Source organism: Hippopotamus amphibius, chromosome 14 (genome assembly GCF_030028045.1).
Source record: "Hippopotamus amphibius kiboko isolate mHipAmp2 chromosome 14, mHipAmp2.hap2, whole genome shotgun sequence".
NCBI classification, from domain to species: domain Eukaryota; kingdom Metazoa; phylum Chordata; class Mammalia; order Artiodactyla; family Hippopotamidae; genus Hippopotamus; species Hippopotamus amphibius.
The window spans coordinates 37,744,285-37,765,826 of NC_080199.1; the positions used below are offsets into that span (position 1 = coordinate 37,744,285).

At 33.8% G+C, this 21,542-nt stretch overlaps 1 protein-coding gene across 2 annotated transcripts in view; it reads left to right on the forward strand.

Annotated features, from left to right (window-relative positions):
• The window catches only part of DACH1 (dachshund family transcription factor 1), a 400,280-nt gene that overhangs the window by 332,458 nt on the left and 46,280 nt on the right, over positions 1–21,542 (forward strand). For both annotated transcript variants that reach the window (XM_057707817.1, XM_057707818.1), the window contains one exon: positions 20,247–20,398. In XM_057707817.1, coding sequence (XP_057563800.1) covers positions 20,247–20,398 — 152 coding nt within the window. The remainder of the gene's footprint in view (positions 1–20,246; positions 20,399–21,542) is intronic.

Genomic DNA, 21,542 nt, shown 5'->3' on the forward strand with positions numbered 1-21,542 from the left:
GGCCTAGATGATTAGCATAATTAAACATTATTCTGTCAATGTATATCAAGTGATCAAAAGAGCTTATGAAATTATTTGATAAATTATTCAAATGGATTTGCTATTTTTCATATAAATGAAATAACAGAACCCATATCTCATACCACATTGACACTCAGTATTGATTATATGGCTAAACCATTTTCAAGGGCTGACTTTACTTAATCTGATCTCTTTTTCTGTCTAAGGCAGATAAAATATTAATACAAGGTAAATGAGTGCTCACTGAACTTGCCATATGGCCCCTGTGGAGGCCAGAGGGGCCTGGGCAGCCTATGGACTTGCCATATGGGCCTAGAGGGAAAAGGTAAGTATTACACAGAGAACAAATCTACCATATGGACTGGGTGGAGCACTTCAGACTCTAAATACTTCCTTATACTGGAGCATTTTAACAAAAGAATAAAAAACACATAAATAATACATTATACAAAAACCCTTGAAAATGGATCAATTGTTTAGATTTAATATGATGCTTTCAAGCAATGTCCAAGCATATAAATAATCATGGTTTACTTTGAAATGGCAAAGAGGATCATCAATCATTTACCCATGACATTTTTACATTGCATTTAACATCTGTTCCATAATAGCATGGTACAGTAATACACTTAACATCAGATTATACACTGAACCTAAACAAATAAATATAGCACTAAATTAGAGTTTCTGAAAGTTTGCCTTGCTTCTACAGGTATTTTTGCAAATACTGAATTATCTACCCCTTCTATCATTTGAATTTTTTGTTATTATACAAGCAGATGAAATTAAGCAAATGACAAAAACAATTTCCTTGGTACAATCGAACCTCATTAGTTTGGTTTCTGCTAATATGGAATTTATGATAATTCAGCTTGGGCTTGATAAAGTTTAGCTTTGTACTAGATATGAAGAAAAGATTTGCTCAGCCAATTATTAGTATAAACAAGATAACAATGAGCATGTTTAACCCACTTAAGAGAGCATACTTTTAAAGGATTTTAGGACATTAATTGAGTGCAAATATGTACTGCTAATAGCAAATGAGTCTAATTTGGTCTTTGAAACAGGTCTTGCAGTACCTGTACTTGTTAGCAGATGGTTCCAATTACTGTATATACTTCTAAAGTCTTTGCATATTTCTTTGTAGTGTTCTATTCCTTATACTTTTTTTGAATTTATCCATTTCCACTAATCACTTTCTCACTATTTTGTGAAGTAGCTATGTCTCTGTTTTTGTTTTTCTTTTTTTTCTTAACCTGTATCATCCTGAAAAAAAAAAAAAAAGATTACCTTTCTAGCTTTTAGCTTTTCTTTAAAGGCATAATGATTCTTATGTGGGTTTTTTATAATTAGGTTTTTATCATTGAAACAACAAAAGGCCTATCAGAATCAATTCAGAAACACAACATTCTGGCAAATGTGGGTACACCTGAAATTATCTTTCAAGTTGTTCCTTGCAATTCTTTATGGCCAATTAACATATGAAAACACATATTCATACAGGATTTTGATAAGTTCAGGATCTGGTATCATTAGACTGAGTTTATTCATACTTTGATATCCAAGGAAAATTTGTTGGAGAACAAAATTATCCAAATCTTTGGGCTTTATTGGTCTATTAGCCCAAATGTTTATACTTCCTGTCAACTTCTGTGATCTTTACACAGCCCTCATAGCTCTCATTCGATTTTTCCCTCTCTATTTTGAGATTTTTCCTTTTTTCTGTGTTAGTTTTCCTCCTGGAGATCAGGAGGGAGATCAGAGCTTCTTTCCCTATGCCATCGCTTTTCTCCTTTTACATAATAGATGCTTGTTAATTCATGTGGTAAACCAAATGGAAAATCAGTATTCCAAATTCAAAAAATCTGTAAGTATGAGGAACGTGATGCACACAGATAGCTGGGCAGTAGTCAGGATGCCAAAGCAGATGAGCAGCAAGAAAGTTCTAGCAGGTGGTAGGTAGCAAGTGAAGGCCTGTAAGCAATAGGCATTAGTGAAGTTCTGAGAAAAAAAAATATGTATATGTATTGGGGAACACTTGACCATAGAGAATTGGTTTCTGTGTTGCATTTCCAAAACCAAAAATACTAAGATAGGAAATGTAAGAATCATATGCCAGGAGAAACTGAAATATTGAGTGTGGAACCAAGACACAGGTCAGGCATAGGACTGGCCCCAATAATAATATTAAGAATAAACCCTGTAGGAAAACAAGGTCGGAACCCAATTACTAGAAGCAGTATCGACGGCCACAGCAGATCAGTAAAGACAAATTGATACTGAGCTTTTGTCTGTCTAATCTCTTAGCCTCATATTACTCCTACTGATACTAATGATTGCTTTCAATGATTGCTGGCATTTAAATCTCTGGTTTGGAGCTAAGTGGCATGTGTGTGAAGGCAAAGGGAAGAAGAGAAGGTAACTATTACCATTCTAGATTTGTTTCTATAAGGAGCCAACGAGGTTTTTTCCTTTTTATTTTTGACTTGTTTTTTGTTTCTCCATCTTTCTTTATTTAGAAAGCAAGTAAAAATTGTTGGTTCAAAGTCTTTGGTAAATAAGACAAATCTTGATCTCAACAGTGACATCATCAAGCCCTTATATTCCCTCCACCATATACCTTGCTGTATCCTGGAGTTTTCTTTCTAATTTTCTCAGATCGGTTTTGTCATTACTTTTTCCTAGCGCTCCGGAACACAAACTAAGACTTTCTATTTGACTTCACATTTCTTTTTTATTACACAATTAGTCACCAATTCCTGTGCATTTCTTGCCAGCATCTCTAGGATTGGAGTGCCTGTTGATAACAAGGCTTTAAATACGAGTTTTCTAAATGGGCTGCCACCACTATACTCATATTTCTTCCATATTCTCACACTCTCATTGCCCACTCATGATTTTCTAGAATTCTCGTTGAAACAAGGATTAGGACTGGTAGTGGGCCTCTCTCATTGTTCCCTGCTACTGTCAGCATTATTCCTACAAGGACTTCATGGGATTTAGAACCAGATAAGGTATGCAGTAGTAAAAAATCCTAAGTGTTAAAATGGCATAAATGTGACTTCAAATTCTGGCTCTGTCCTTACGAACTGTGTAACATTAGGAAAATTACTTCATCTCTTGAAGAAATTAAATTTCTTTTATGGTGAAAAAGGGATAATACTGTGAAAGATTTTTTGTGTGAGAATGGTGTAAAATAATGCATTCAAAGGTCTGGCGTATAGATAACATAAAAGCATTTTACTGCAACATTGTTTATAACAGCAGACATTTTGGAACTAACTGAATGCTGCAATGGAAGAATGAATAAATAAAATAGAGTGTAGTTGTATAATCTAATTCCACACAGCACTTCAAATGAATAAATAGATCTATATGGACCAATTTAGATGTCTCAAAAACATAATAAAAGTTGGAAAAAGATATTAGCAGTATGATGTTATTTATGTAGTATTAGACCAAAAGTGTGTTAAATGTTACTCATGGTCATGCACAAATAGAAATATATCCAGATCTATATTTCCATTTATTATTTATAGCGATATAAACTAAAATGAAACACTACAAACTCATCATTTTGGTTGACTCTGAGGAGAAAAGGAATGGAATGGGACTGAGGTTAACAAGATGATAGAAGGAGCAGCTGTGGAATTTGGCAATTAAGTGTTCAGTTTTTGAACATGTGAATTTCAAGATGCCTATTAGATATCCCGTGGGAAGATGTGAGTCCAGAGATGAGGGCGGATCAAGCAAAAGGTCTGAGCTAAAGATATAAATTTTGGAGCCATCAACATTTAGATGGTATTTAAAGGCATGGGTCTGAATGAGATCATGAGGGAATGAATATAGCCAAGGAAAAAGGTCAGAAGGTACCTTGTAATATTTTGAGCTTGAAAAAATTAGAAGAAAAAAAGAAAGCAATAAAGAGACTAAGAAGCTGCCATTGAGGTTCTGGGAGAAGAAGAGAGAATGGTGTCCTGGAAACCAAGTGAAGAAAAGGTTTCAAGAATGAAGGAATGATCAACCTGTCAAGGGCTGCTGATAAGTCAAGTATGGGGAGGTCTGAGAATTGACTACTGGATGTGGCAATATGGACATCATAGTTAATTTTGATAAGTCATTTTATTATGAAGGTAGGAATGAAAAACTGACTAGAGTGGGCTCAAGATTAAATCATGGGTAGAAGATGAGATTAGAGAGTATAGACAACTCTTGAAAAGGAATGTGAAAATTGGGATAGTAATTGAAGGGAAGGATGGTATCAGGGAGATTTACTTTTTTAGATTAGGTGGGATATATTATGAAATGGCTATATACAACTAGAAGTATTCAGTAAAGGGGGAGAAAGTCTATTAAGAGAGGGCACAATGGTCCTAGTGATTTCCTAATTATTTAGTAAACCTGAGACAGGGAAGAGAATGCCTTACTTGATATTATCTTAATTTTTATTTTTATTTTTGAAATGCTAGAAGACAGATTGAAATGCTTAGAGAAAACATAAGCCAATCTTCCCCCCTAAATTTGAAAGTCCACATTCAGGATGGAGATAAACTTAAATTACAGCCAAGTAATATAATATAATAAGTAACAATATAATTTTTAGCACATTCTATCTTTAAGTATTTATGGCACTTAACTAAAATGATTCAAAGACGTACAAGTTATTCCTTTGTTTTCATTATCTTTCTAAGAGAAAATAAAAATGGTGATAGTAAGCAACATGAAAGCCCAAGATAGATGAAGCCCAAGATAAAAGAAGAGATGGGAAGACATGTCTTGGTTATACTAAATGAATGCAGATCAAGTGAATGATGTTTTAAAATATTTGGATTAAATTTACAGCTGAATTTGCTGGCCCACAGACAAGAGAGCTGATCGATGAGTAAACAAGCTAATGCAGTTAGGATTTTTTTGAAAAATGGATAGAAGCATATTTCACATACAGTATAAGAAGTACCTTGATAATGACCCTGAGGATTCTAAAATCATTCCTTAAAAGAACTTCTTCTTAGAAAATAGGGTGGTAATCACTAGGACTGGCATATGCTCACTAAGAAAACATTCTTTCAATTTAGCCTCATTTCTTTGTCTATCAGGGAAATGTGGAATAAGATGAAGAGATTTCAGTAAAGATATAGATAAGGGTTTTTTTTAATGTTTGTTTGTTAATAATTAATAGATGATAGAGGAAAATATATTAACATTTGAAGGACCAAATCTAAAGTAGAGGGAGAGTTTAAAGCCTTGATATCAATTTTGAGACAATGGATTATTTTTTAAAAATTTATTTCTTCTCCCTGTATACTAAGATTTAGCCATGCCTTAAGGCTTGTATCTTGATTATCCTTCATTCCAAACTTAAATTTCTCCTCTTCCAGGAAGTCAAAGAATGAACAAGATGTCCTTATTTGCTCTAATATTCCTCTCTTCTTGGATTTGTTAGAGTGCTTACTGTATTATATTGAATTTGTTATTCATCCATAAGTATTTCTAGAAAGACTAACTTCTAATTTGTCTGATTTGTCAACTGAACCATTTGGCAAAACAAAATGTACTCATGTTTCAGAGTTACTTTTGTTTCCTAAAAACTCTCTGATGAAATTTGTGATGAAATTTAGCAGTTGTGAAAGTAATTTTGTTAGTCAAGGAAGTATCTTCCTTTAGAGTATCATGATATTTTTGAAGCTATTGTTATCCTAGGCACCATAGTCAAATCTCTGTGGAGAATTTGTGTGTTATACACTAAGAGATAGGGAATAAATTTTAGAATAAATGTTAAGAGAAACAATGAGGACATGGTATTTGATGATTCCCAACTTAAAGGAAGAGAGTAATATAAATTCTCCCTGTAACTGCTAACCTGGGCCAAGGTAGGTAGGGAATATATCAGTCTTAAGATTTACCTGTGAGTTTTGAAAATTCATATAAATATAACATTTAACTTATTTTATTATGATAGTTCTTTAAATTTTCTAATATAAAAATGACAGTAAAGGGCAATGTGAGTTTTTCATGTTTATCAAGAGTGCAGGAGAAAAACCTGCATATTTGGGTTGCTTGTTCAAATATGAAGCACTTTCTAATAAGGCTGAATATTTTAATTGTTTTAAAATTTTCCATCAGGTCATTTATGAAATTGTGTTTCAATATATATGTTACTTATAATTTCAAAACCTATGCTACATATGTTAATCTTAAAGTATTAATATACATAGGACAGAAAGTATTAGTAATATAAAGATTAGTAGTAAAAGTTCCAATTTCTACCTCGATTCTTCATTCTTGTGAAATCGTACTATATAGGAAGAAGGAATAAGTAATGAAGGAAAATATATTATGTCAAGTAAACTTATTACTTAATTGCCTAAAGCTTTTGGTGATAGTTTTTAAAGTAAATTAATTATCTAAACATAGCATTGTTATTAACTAAATGTAGAAGAGTTTTATTCACGTATATACCTTGTGCACCTAGGTACATATATAACTGTGCATATATTATATAGTCATTCGTATTCATACGTACATACATATAATATACTTTTCTTTGAATTTCCTTCAAACACATGAGATCTTACACGGTTATTTTATCTACAGGAATAGACTTTATATCTTTCTTAATGTGCTACTGAAGAAGATTATTTAATTAACCAATAGATATGCTCCCAAATTTGAAAATACTTAGTATAACAAAATGCACAAAAATAGCCTGAAAGATTAATTTATTTCATTTTGAAATCTTTTTAAACATTTTTAATTTCCTATACATGTATTTCTTGAGAGCCTAGTGAATGCAAGGCACCACTCAAGGTAGTGGGGACACAGTATTATCAGTACAGAGAGGAATTTTGTCCTTAAGCAGATAACATTTTAATTAGAGGAGACAAATCATAAATAAATATATAAGAAAATATTGAGTAGCAATAATACCAGCTTGATTTAAATTGAGCAGACCATGTCAGGGGAATGAATAGTCAGCATAGAAGAAGATAGTTCTACATTCTCATGAAACGTATGTGATTAGAAAGAAGGTGCCGTTTCTTCAAGATGGTCAAGCCATACCCAACCCACTCCCAAACACCTTGCTCCACAACCTCGTGTCCAGACTGACAAAAGCTCTTGCAATTCTGGTCCCCTTACTTCTCTTACTTCTACACTGGCCATTCTCATCACACTCGGTGTGTCTCTCCCACACCACCCTTCCTCAGTTCCTGTAACACATGTTCTCTTTCTAGCTACGATTCATCTAACTTGAATGCATACATTCTTTATGATTTGGAAAAAAATTCTCAAAGTGAATTTGAGGCATCCATGCAGTTAGACATATAGGATATAAAGTAGAAGATAACAGAATATACTTTAATGGAAACAATTGCTTGATGGTTTTACATTAATTTGAATTTTTAAAGTAATTGTAACATTTCAAGCAGTTTTTCAAATTAAATTAAAAATAGGTAATAAAGGAAGACTGATGTAAGATGTCTCATTTCTATATCCAATTTTTGACCTTTGAGCCAACAGATTTTTTTTCTTAAATATAATGCATTAAAAAGCTAGGAACAACAATTTTATAAATCTGACAATGTCATCTTTTTTTCTTTGCTACAAAGAATGAGTGGTTCTAAATTGGAAATCAATTTTTTAAAACTTAGCTATAGGAAAGGTCCAGGAATTTGCATTATGTTTTTATGCTCTGAGAGTTGCAAAATAGCAGCTGTGCTGTTCAAGAATCCCCTTCTCGCCAAAGGAAGAATGCTGACAATGACATAAACATACACTCTTAACTTTTTATATTTCCCTAAATCCTAAAAATTAGTGCTCTCCTTTGCATTTTTATATGACTATGTTAGAAAGCAGTTAGTTTTAAAGGAAGAAGTCAAAATCTCAATAGGTAAAAGGGATAAAAAGGTCACTTAGTTTAACCTTCCTTCAATTTCCAGGGAATCGTTTCTATAATATTCCTGACAGAATCTTTCTCAACTTTGCACAGACACTCTCTGTCGTGATGAATCTACTATTGCCCAAAGCAGCCAACAGCACTTTTGGATGCATGAATCAAATCTTACCATTTTCTACACATACTTACTAGTCCCTTTTCTGCACAGGGTAGCTATAAATATATTAAACTAACTTTTTAAAATTGGAATTTTAAGATGTAGAATTTTAAATAACATCAATAATTTTTATACACTAGGTTCACATTTCTCAAAAGACAACCCATACTGAAAGCATTTTTTATTGTATGCCTTTTCATTCATTCAGATTCAACTACTTTAAAATGTAACCTCAGTTGAAATGCATCTTTATTAGTATAAAAACAAGAGACTTAACAAATTAACTAGTTTTGGAAATAAATTACATCAGATATTCAACCAGTCAATCCTTAAAATGTATAACATGCCAGGCATTGAGGTTACACAGGTAAACAAGATGAACAGTTTCTTCTTTCTCAATTTTTTCATGTTAAACACACTTGAGGAAACAAACCCATAAAGAAATATGTTTGATTATAATTGTCAATGAATTCTATCATTTGAAATAGTCATGGTAAGATAGTAATTAGTAGTTATGAATGGGAGCGGTAAAATGAAATGGTTCAAGCCAGTGAAACCGAAGGTGTAGAGCTTCACATCTCAGGAGACTTCATACGTTCACATGCCATGTTCCTGGTCTCAAAAGGGTATGGCAGGGGAGGGGAGAGTGAAGGGACCTATTAGAACACACCTGTGGCTTGGAAGGAGTCCTTGTGCTTAATAAATTAACAGAAATTAATTTATCTAGGTCAGCATTCTGACGTTTAGCTTGAGGCGGCATCCCAGGAGCCTGGTGCATGGTATCTTGTTGGAGCAGAGTGCTCGCCAAGAACTATGGGCGTTCCCGGTACAAGGATGGAGTGACACTGATGGAGTCAGGGGAGGGGGGAGTCAGATAGAGAAAGAATGATTTAGAAATCTAGATAAAGTTCTTGCAGTGGAAAGTGAGGCAAGATCATGGCTAGGGTCACATGATGACAAAATTCAGGAGAAGCTAAATTGGAACAAGTGCAGGAGACAATTTGTGATGAGAGCCAAGGATTAATTGTAGCCAATAAATGGGAAGGCATGGTACCTGCTCCTTCTGAAGTAAATCTCTTGGACAATAATTTTTTTTGGTTGAATAATCTTTGAGTAGGCCTTGATTTTTTTACCTCATGAAATATGTGTGTCAATTTGAAAGTAATGCTTTCGTGTTTAGATATTTCTCACAAGGAGAGAGTAGAGACCTTGTTTGTATGGTACATTTGGAAAAGGTTTAGAGTGGAGAAATTTATAAAAATTTACCTTTGTGGGCTACTTAAAGTTAGGGTTGGTGTTAAAGGTCTGTTATACTCATGGTTGGAGTTCTCTGGTCCCATGTGGGGAGAATGTGGAGTTTCAGTTATAAGATATCTTTGCTTCAAAAATCAATAATCATAAACGTGACAGTGGAAGTTATCAATATGGGGGAATCTTGGCTACTTAGGATGACCATTGGTGGATTTCCAGGGAATAAGTCAAGCCTTGCTTAAAAATGAGTGAAATAGAAAATATCTAAGTTTTCTTTCTACTCTGAGATAAAGTAACTGTAAAATTATTTTCTTTTTTTGAGTGTATCTTAGTTGTATATATTTGAACACAATGCTTTTGTAAATTTCTGATAAATAACTTATATTTTACTCCTTGGATGTTTAAAGAACATAGCTCTAGGGCAAGACGACTTGGGTTCAAGCCCGCCTCCTCTCCTGACTAGCGCAGTTATCTTGGCAAGTTAATTAACTCATTTTTACCTCTATCTACTTAAGTGTAAAATGAAGATAACGCTGGTAACCATCAAACAATTATTGTGTGGATTAAATGAGCTAATGCATGCAAAGCGTTTAGAACATTGCTTTGCACCCACAGAAAGCACTCATCTCTGCTAGTTATTCTGACGATAATGGTGATGAGTGACATCATACCAATGCCTCTGACTTTTTGAAAGAAGAGTTAATAGAATCTTTCCTGAGTAACATTACTTTTATGTTAAAAACTTTTTATTATAGAAAATCTCAAACATGCATACAATTAAGCCCAGTCTTGCTTCATAAATTCTCCCACCCAGCTCCTCTTTTCCCCCAGGGAATTCTGAATCCTATCCCAAACATATTTTTTTAATCGGTTTATTTGATCGTTTCTTTATTTCTGATGTGTATCTCTTAAAGAAAGGGACTCTTTTCCCTAAATCATAATCACATTATAATTATCATTCTTAAAATCCCTTAATCTTTATTAAATATCCTGCCAGTTTTCACATTTCAGAAATTGTCGTACCTGTACTTGTGTTTGTGGGTATGCATATCTTTGGAGTTAGGTTCTTTCCCCCTGTATTTCCTCTAAATTGACACTATAACTTTTCATGAAAAAAATAAATGAAAATTGGCAGACTTGGGTTTGAAAAAAGTGGGCTCAATCACTTTTGGACTTGATTTGTCTGAAAAATGATGTATGTATCCTAAACTTTTTCCAAAGATATGTCACACTTTTTAACTTCATGGTACTTTTGGTCTAAAACCCATGTGCAAATCAGAGTTTAAGGAATCCACAATGCCAGAACTATTTAGTATTTCAGGGGAGTAATTTGAGAATTGTTCTGTTGTATTCACTTAGCAATAAGATTCATTTTGCGTTTGGGGACTCATAAGTGGAATAGAACTGGGCAGAGGTGACAGAAGAGAGCAGAATGTCAAGCCATGGTACACTATGAGGGTGCCCAGTGTTCCTCCTCATTTTCTCTTTACTTCTCAAGGAATATTAATTTTGAAAAGGCCTTGGATTTCTGTGACAAATTCTCTCCCCACCCCCTGAAAATTCTCAAAGCACATTTCAGAAACTCATTTTTGGCAGATGAAAATTTAAGTGAATTGGCCAAGGTCACAGCACAATAAGGGCAGAGTTATCAAGGCAATGCAGTTTCCTGCTTTTTCCACCATCCATGAAATTAGAGTAACTCCACCCCTTAAAATGAAAGGGTCTGCTTCTTTTTTCTTTCTGAAATTATAAACCATGATTTGGAAATGTTTTTTACCATTAACTCAGACTCTCAAAAGTGGTCTTTTAGGGCTATGAAATGTTTTTGTGTGCATTATTTCAGCTACTATAACTGCATATATTACAACCTACACAATTTGCTTTAAAAAGAGAGTGCATTTTTTGTTTGAGCTGAACCATCAGATTTTCTTTTCATGAGGTATGACATGATGAAGAAGCTATCTGTAGGAACAAAACTAGTTCACTTTCTATGGGCAAGCACAGACTGTGAAGTAGATTATTAAAGTACACAGAAATAGAAAATTAGATCAGAAGTGATGTTTTACTGTGAGGTCTTCTTTGGGCCTTATAAAATGAGAAAGAACTAACCTTGTTCTATTTCTGAGTCCTGAAAAAAGCCTCCTAGCAGGCATATCACCTTTAATTAGGTTTCTGCTTTTGGGAAGCATTCTACCAGCCCCCTTTCATTTATTTTTAATGATGTTATCACTAACAGGCAAACAGTCCCTTAATAAAACAAAAACAGTTTCTATATAAAGCCTGGTGTACATGTCCTGAGTCAGTCATCTAAAAACAAATGTTATGATTGTTTCCGTTGTGCTCTTAGAACCCTTAATGGCCCTACTGTGCAGATATGCAAAACATCAGCCTAGGAAATATAACCGTGTCTGTTATGCAGCTTTCAATAAATGCTTTCCCATATTCACTTGCAGTATCAGCAGTGAGGTTAAACCTACAGGATCATGGAAAAGACAGAAAGGTCAATTAAGTGGGTTTTTCTGGCATAAGCTATATCAGTTCTTTCATAAACACTTACAACTTTAGACTTTAAGAAACAAGCAGGGATGAAAGCCACCCAAAATGTTTCAAAGTTAAATCTGTGTGTGTGTGTGTATTTAATGCTTGATACCATTGTATTTTGCCAAGAAATTCCAGTTTGTGGGAGGAAAAAAAATCTATGCACAGATACCTGAGTATTTTAGTTTCATCTTCTCGATTGCCAGGACCATGGTGAATTTGCTATTAATGCCAAGTTTGGAAATTAAAATTAACATATAGCTTGATTTAGTGTTTCCTCCATACATAGATTTTGAAATACAAATGCAGAATAGACAGAAATTAAAGACTCTCTTTTGAGAATAATGGTAGAAAATAGACTTTCCCTTTAAAAATTTAGTTTCTTTAGGGCACCTAGCATCCTTATTTTCCTTGCACTGTTATCCCTGTGTGGTTTCCTCATACAACCCTTTCACCTTCCCCGTTTAAATTAATTCCCAGTAACTAATGCCTATTTCTAATGCACCTTGCCATGAAAATTTTATTTTTCTTCACTTTTCTCTCAACTTGCGTCATCTAAAAATAACCTCTTCTTTTTCTAAATAACCACTGGGTACAATCTGAAACAATGTTCTGGCACATAGCCTTATTGAGATTATAAATGCATTTTTTTTTTATCTTTTTCCTAGAGCTTCCTCCTAACCCTCGATAATGTCTATGAAATTGCCTTGTAATCAATAGAGTGGTTTCCCAATAGAAAGTATTTTTAGTTTTCCTCTCCTGGATGTAGTAAGCAGAGCCTACATCCTTCTAATTTCAGCTTTTGCCTCACCTCTTCTCATTCACATATTCTTTCAACAGATATTAATATGATCTTACCCTATGTGAGGGAGCTGAGGTATATGTTCTATTTCTTCCCTTAAGGAGTGGTCCCTAACAATTGTCAGCTTCTCAAAGGTATACAACCCAAAAGTTAAGAACCACTGATAAATATTATAGTTGCATATGTATGTAATACATACTTTATGCATCAAATTAGGCAGAATTGTGAGTTTGGTGTATTTCTTAGCACACCTTCATCATCCTGCCAAATGTACACTTACAATGATTCACTTCACGTATTAAATCTTCTCCTTCATTTACCCAAAGGTGAAATCCAGAGCTCTAATACTGCTTCAATTATATCCATGGAACCTCTTGAATGTTTTTATGCTTCTCAGTCTATTTCTTCAAAATCTGTACTGTTTTCTTTTTGTATAAGTCCATCTACCCATTTTTTTTAGGACCTGCTGCCTGAAGAGAAATTAACTAGTTCATACTCTTTGGCCCTTTTTCTAGTTCTTTCTATTGTAGTCAATTTTAACTGTTCACTGAACTAACTCACAGCTAGTTCGCATAAGGCAACTGTAGTAGTAATAGTAGTAATTTTATTATCAACTTGATAGTTCATCATCAGGAGGCTCATTAGAGGGAAATAATAGAGAAACCACAGGCTTATGGCTCATGATACAAGATGATACAAGGATTCCCTCCATGGCACATTGAAGCCAAGCTTACACAAGGAAATTTGTAATAAATTTAGTTATTTCTTAATTATTAATACTTTATTAGCATTTTATATTTCACAAAGAATTTCATAGATATAATCTAATTTGATTTGAACTATAATCCTTTGAGTTTGTGGTCATCTTTTTAATAAATAGACCAAATGACTCTCATAGAACATAAGAGATGGATTCTTTGCCCTATTATTTGCTAATACTTGGTAGAGCCAGGACTTAAACTCACACCTTCTGAATCTAGCTTGGATTACTTTTCATTTTACTATAACTGTGTCACATTATGGTAACAATTTTATGTAAAAAAATGGAGGAATTTTAAAATCCAGAATTTGAGAAGTGGGCTTAAAGTTAGAAATGGGATATAAGCCTTATGTCATGATATTCTTGGGTGTTTTGTAAGTATCGGAATAGATGCATGAAAGTTTGTGACCAGTTTACAATTTAAGATTACATTCATGTATCAGAATGATTAGTATCTATTGTCAGACTAAATCCAGAGGGCATTGAGTAGGAACAATCCATGATTAAGGTATGATTGCCCTCAATTTAAATGACTGTGTTTTATGTGTGAATATGTTTCAAAATTGTTTTAAACACCGATTATTTAATTTTTTAGATTATTCATGCCTCTACTCCAGTTGAATAATGTGTCTGATGATTTTACAAAAACATCAATAGACAACTTTATATACAATTGTGATGGGAGGACCAAGAAAAATTTGTATTTGTATAAATAGCTGTTCACTTCTCTACAGAAATTACCATCTTCTACAAAATTTTTGTCAACATTTTTTTACTTTACCAGCATAGAAATATAACATCCTCATGCAAACTTTTAGATCCTTTGTAAACATTAAATATGGAGATTTTTCCATTTTAATAATGCTGCTATCTACTTCACATTAATATGAATAAATGTGAGTTCCCTTGGAATGTATGGTTTTCTAAAAGTGAGTGAATATTTTTCTACTTGGAATTTATGATGTAATAAAAGATATCATAGATAAAGACACACACACACTCACATACATACAAACTTGAAAGAGAATATATAATTCAAACCCAAAGGGATTAGTTATGAAAATAACAACTGAGTTAGATTTTATTAACAGGAAAGAAAACATTTTAAGAGTAGAGGCCCATTATTTTTTCAAACAACATTGTTCCTTAGGATATCCTGCTAAATTGTTATGTGTGGTAAGATTGGATGGAAAAAATCTTGTCTTACAGATGCATCAATCTTAGTGATAGTCATTTATTGATAAGTGACAAAATATGAGTAGAATCATGAGATGAAATGATAAGAATGAAATAACTTTTTTCATACTTTATTGATTTTGGAGTTTTAAAAATATTTTCTTCTCTTTCTTACTTTCTCTTTATATTGTCCTTTATGTTCTAATTGATGTTAATTGATTGTGTTGTAATTGTCATTATATTTGTTATTGTAATTATTAAAATGTTAATTGGTAACTTTTTCTGGTCAAAAGGTGAAATCATTTGTTAGTTTATAATATGTGCTGTTCTGTTTTCCTTTAGAAAACCACTGTAGTTCCCTAGAACTAAATTAAAATACAAGAATACTTTAAAGTTAATAACCGCTCTTTCTTAGGACTTTAAAAACAATAAGAACTCTTTTGAGAACTGGCATAACTACTGGCCTCTATGGATATGCAGTACTTAAAAAAATTGTGCCCCAGTCAATTCAGCTTTCAAAAGTGCTTACTTTATTCCTAGGAAGATGTACCCATCATTGCATCTAAGTTGCTATCCTCAGTGTTGTGAGTGGCTGTCTTATAAATTTTTCAGATTTCACCAGAATTTATCGAATTGTTTAATTTGATTAAATGAGGCAATATAATTTGACTCCTTATAAAACAGTTTGTAAGCATAAGTATAATTTTTAGCTTTCTCTGAAATTTTGTGTTTGTGTGACTCATTCTTTTTGAGATGTTAACTAGATATCCGTAACTCTTTGGAATTTGTAATTAAGATATTGAAATTCAGACTCCAAACTGATACATTATCCCTCTTCAATCAACATAAGTGAAATTTCCACTTAACTAATTTTTATGATTTCTCATAAGGAATAATAGAGACTGTGTAATTTTAGATTTGAGTGATACTAGAGTTTGCCTCATTCAACCTGCTAGTTTTTTTAAAATTGAGGAAATTAAAGCCTGAATAAATTGTCACATGTCCAAAGTAGCTGATACTAACTGGACACTAAATTGTTTTCATTATATACCCCAAAGTATTCAGGAAGTAGTATGCACCATTTTAGTTATCAATAGATGTGGAAGAAATTGCACCAAAACTTAGTGACTTAAACCATCAAACATTTAAAATCTCATAGTTTCTGTGTATCAAGAATTGGGGTCCCACTTAGCTGAGTGCCTCTGGTTTAAGGTCTCTTAAGTCTGCAGTTATGCTGTCATTCAGGGCTGCAGCATCATCTAAAGGATCGACTGAGCAAGGGGAGTTTACATTCAATCCAACTCATGTGGTTTTTGGCAGCCCTCTGTCTCTGGTCCTATGTCCCTGTGCAGGGCTGTCTCATGACATTACAGCTGGTTCCTCCATGGTAAGAAATGCAAGGACAGGGAGAGAGAGAGATGGAAAGGACAGACTTTTTACAACTGAATCCTGGAGGTGACATCCCATCACATTTGCTTTATTCTGTTTGTTAGGTCTAAATCTGACTAAGGAGAAGGTTCTATATGGGCTGTGAATAACAGGAGAAAGAATCATCAGAGGCCATCCTGCAGGCTACTACATACCTACCACATGCCCAGAGAAAATACTTCCCAAGTGCTTATCAAGTATATTAAAACATTTATTTGTTAATTAAGTCTTTCTAGTAAAACATCTCAGGTAATGAAATTGGGATATGGACTCTTGGTTGAACAATAGTACTCTGTGTATGTTATTCTTTCTGATTTTGTACTGTGGTTATGAAAAAAAGTATGTCTTTGTATTTATGAAATATGCGATGAAGTCTTAAATATTAAAGAGGGAAGATGATTCAGACATATGTACACATGCACAGAGCCGGAGAGGGAAAGAGACAGAGAAATAATTAAAAACCAAAGGCGGCAAAATGTAAACAATTGTTGACTTTGAAGAAGAAATTAAATTAGTTTCCCAAGCCTGGTTTAACAAATTCCCACAATAAAACAATAGAAATTTATTTTCTCACAGTTCTGGAGACCAGGAGTTTAAAATCAAGGTATCAGCACAATGAGCTCCCTGCAAGAGGCTAAAAAAGGAGAATCTATTCTTTACCTCGTCTAGCTTCTGGTGGTTGTCGGCACTCCTTGACTGTGGCCCCGAAATTGCAATCTGTCTCCATCTCCACTTTGTCTCCATCTCTGCTTTGCTTCCTCTTCTTCTCTGTGGCCCTCTTCTGTCTCTCTCAAATCTTGCTCTGCCTTTCTCTTATAAGGACACTCATCATTGGATTTCAGGCCTATCCTACATTAGGATGATCTCAAGATTCTTGACTTAATCTCACCCGTAAAAACCCTCTTTCCAAATAAGGTAGAATTACTAGGATCCAGGGATTGAGCATGGACATATAGGTTTTGTTTTTGGGTTTTCTTTTTGGTGGGGAGGGGGGACTACCATTCAATCCACTATAGAAGTATATAGGAATTCTTGGTTCAATTCTTACCACTTCTCCATAAGTTTACAATTATTTAAAAGCATAATGTTTAAGAACAAAAACACAGATATTACCTTGTCAGATGCCATAATAATTCAAAGAGCATAGCATTGGACAAGCTCACTTTCTTTTAAAGATAAAGCTTTTAAAAATGTACAGGTATATCAAGTAGGAATAGGTGTTTTGTGAATTTGTGCTTTATCATCGTTCACTGTTTGAAGTCAGTGGAGGTTATGTGATGCCAAAACTCTCTTCCACGTTGTCTGGCCTCTCTAACTTTTGCTTTAATCTTCTTAAAACATTTAGGATATCAAAGGTCACTTTTATTTCAGAAAGAATAGCTGTGTTCCCAATTTTACTATCTTTGTAAGAAGACTTTCTATGATGTTAATTGCCACAAGATGACAACTTTTTCTCAGACTGTAGGGTCTTGAAGCCCAAAGGAATATTTTTGTTTTGTTTGATCTTTGATTAGTTTGTCTTCTTTTCAAATATGTATATTGATCCTAAGAATCACTCTTTTTTTTCATTTCTTTAGCTGTCATCAGGCCCTAAATTTGATTGAGTGAAAGTGGCTTCATGCAGTATCTCTGCTATATAAAATGATAAAGAAATGAATCTAATCAAGTAATTCTATACTAAACGATAGTCTATTTACACTTACCTGAAGACATGAGAACCATGAATTCCACTGAAGCAACTGCAGGAAAAAAAATCACCCACCCACACACACACACACACCCCTCACACACCTGCACAGGAACAAGGAACAATTTTAATCCCATACTGGGAACAAAATGGAGTAGCTAACAGAATAATGATGAAAGACAAAATGTTTTACTACCTATGGGAATTAGCTACTTTACAATTGGCATCAGTCACTAGGATCTAGATGAGCTCGTAAGGCTTGCATGTTGTATTTTTAACATTATTTCTCCAGTGTCTACCATATTGTTTAAGTAGATATTGGTAATATGAAATGAATATTAAGTAAATACATTTATAAATGTGTATATCATGAGTGATTAATGAATTAATTCACACAACAGCCATAGTCAAGCATAGATATACTGAAGTTAAATCAAATAGTCATGGGAATGATGGAACTTATAATCAAGTGCGTGTGTGTATACATACATTTGATGCTTTTTGCTTGGACAACCTTTAAGAATTGTGGATCCATAGACTCTAACACTGAAAGCAAACTCAGGTGGTCATCTGGTTCTGTGCCTTTCTTCAAGAGACAAGCAATTATTATCTCCATGATCTATTAAGCCACATTTTCTTCAGTATGTGACAGCTAAGGTGATGCGGATCAAAAAATATAGCTCTTTATTCTTAAACAATTTCACATGCACATAGATGTTTAACAAGTGCCTTTTTGGAGCTATTATGAGAAAACACTAGCAGCCTTGGTCTGGAGGAGTAATTTATGACAGCTAGGTAAACGGTGTCCAAGATCACCCTGATCACATTAGCCATGCAGTAGCCCTACCCCCGCACTATGGGCTTTCTTTAACCCTGATGACAAATGCCATTAAAAAAAAAAGAAAAGGAGGGCTTCCTAGGTGGCACAGTGGTTAAGAATCCGCCTGCCAATGCAGAGGTCACGGGTTCGATCCCAGCTCCAGGAAGATTCCACATGCCACGGAGCAACTAAGCCCGTGTGCCAAAAAATAAAAAAAAAAAAAAATAAAAATAAATAAATAAAAAGAAAAGGAAAAAAAATAAAACCACAATGAGCCCTACTCAGGCTGCTTACTCTGTTTCTTCTTCTAGTACCTGCTGCCTCAGATCATCTGTCAGTAAGTTAACAGAGGAGGGAGTGGAAGGAGAAAGGACAGAGGAGTGAGTGAGTGTGTATGAGAGGAGTGTAGTTACCTTGTATCCATCACTCCCCACCCCAAGCAGTCTTCCCTTTTGGTTCATTAACTAGAAACATGGAAAGGTGAGGCAGATGAATTTAACTTGTCCCGACATTAGTTAGAGACAGAGAAGTGCGTTGACTTCCAGAATATTTCTGCCCCAGAGAGGAGTAATTGGAAAAGGTATTGTGTGGTTAGGTGTTGTAATGGAAAGTAAATAAGTGATTCAGGAGAACAGTGGAATCAAATCATAAGCATAAAGGCAAATGTGCTGACGTTTTTAGCTACTTGCAAAATTGAGAGATACTATCAGGACTGTGCAAATATATTGCTCTGATTAATTCTCCTGGGGTGAAATATGAAAATAGTTATAAAATGGAGAGTCCGGTCCTGAGTAAAATTTTCTCTGTGATATAATACACTAAAATAAGCCATAACAAGTATCTATGCATGTAAAAATGTCTAAATAATAAAGAACTGAATAAGAACCTTTCACCGGGAGAGTAAAAAAATTTGTATCTGCACATTACGCTAAGTTGCTTACAATGTTGGAAAAAGTTCAGCAAACAAAGTAAAGCCTAATTTATCTCAGAGGGTTTTATATTTGATTTCTGAAATGTTGTTTTGGGAGTTGTATTTCATTACCCTTTCTTTAGACCCCCTTTTCATGTTTAAAAAAACTAGTTTTTCAATATGAGGGGAGAGATATTCAAGGTCAAAAGAATTAGATCTTTAGTTTTCATGATAGTGAACAATTCAATGATAATTAAAAAAGAATATCATTTGATTCCAGTTTTTTTTAGTTGTGGAATTACAGGTTTTAATTGTATATTCATTTATAGATTCCTTAAGAATATATTTGAACAAATCATTAATATATAGGAAGGGTTAATTGAGAAAGAAACACTAATATACAAAGCAGTTCTCCTTCATGACGCTCTAGAAATATCCTATTGTCAATCCAAACAGAACAAACTAAAATGAGATAATTGGGAAGGTGCCCATAAAGTCAGCTTGAATATATTATCACAACTATATATGAGATAATATTTGTTTTAAAAAGATTCTGTGGCACTGTAAACTCAGTCTCATTAGAGACTGCATTTAAAAGGCTTATAAAGTTACTCATTAATGTTATCTTGTTGTATCTCCACAGCTTTTTCATTAAAGAAAATTCAGCAGAAAGCATTTTCTCCTGATAGCAGGAACCAATTTGCAATAAATGTTCTGGAAACCACTAGGGAAGCCATTACTGAGGTCTAATAAAAACAGACAAGCGTAACTTGTTCTATATTTTTGTTTCAATCACATACAGATGAGACCCCACTTTCCACACCAACCGCGAGAGACAGCCTTGACAAACTTTCTCTAACTGGGCATGGACAACCACTCCCTCCAGGATTCCCATCTCCTTTTCTGTTTCCTGATGGTCTGTCTTCCATAGAGACCCTTCTGACTAACATACAGGTAGGACTTTCTTACAGTCTGGGAGAAAGGAACATGGAAGACTCAGCTGTCGATTTTTCCCAAATTCATACTATTCCAGCTTAATCCATTCTTGAAATTGATTGAACCATGGTATTGAACTTTTTTCTAGCAATCTAAGGTTTAAAGTTTAAAACTTACTACACAAATCTAATTGGTTAGAAATACTCAAATATAAATACTACACCTTAATAAAAATTTAGATGCAAATGACCTAGGCTTTTTAAAAATTATTCTGCCTAAATGCTCTCCTTATCTCCAATTAATGGGAGGAATCTAACTGTTTAAGTTTGTCTGATGTACTAAATGCCAGTACACCAGTTCTAATAAATATTTAGTTATTTTTAAACTGCTGGCCTTTCAGGGAGGAAATGATATGTTTAGTCATTTAAATATGTCTAATGTAAAAGAATCCAAAAAATCCCTTCTTTCATAAATAAGTTTATTTCAGTTAATAGGGTTTGTTCAAAGAATAGACTTCAAAAAGCCATACAAAACTTTCCACGGATTTCCTATGTAGTCTTCAGGATGTATATTTTACGTACAGTACGTTATGAATCAAAAATACTTACAGTTAACAATAACATAGAGCATGGAGCCAAAATAATAAGAGTGTTTGGGATAAAAGAAAGCGTAATTTTCTTGCCCACACATGAAGTAGTCATGTGGACCCCAGATGGAGATTTTTGCCATCTACTTCTCCACACTTGGAATAGCTAGTAGTAAGAATCTGTTTACAGATACTGTGCTGGTAATTTTTTTTTTTAATCTTTGCTCTAGCACTCGATCCTTAGTGATATTTTTCAGTACACATTTCCTACCATATTAAACTTTCTCCCTGTAGATATGTAATTAATTTTATTTACCCCTCCAAGGACATAACAGAAGGCCTTTAATGTAACATATCTTCTCATCTATTAATATGGCATTTTTAATACCAATGTAATTAGAGTCTCCAGAACTGTATTCAACTTTAAGGTTTTATATCTCAGTAATTGAAATAAATCATCAATCTAGCCTAAATGTAATCAAGGCCAAATAATTGATTATATTTTAAAATAAACATAAAACTTTTTTTTTTTGAAATTTGGCCCATATTATTGTTTTCCAAAGTAGAGTTTTTAAT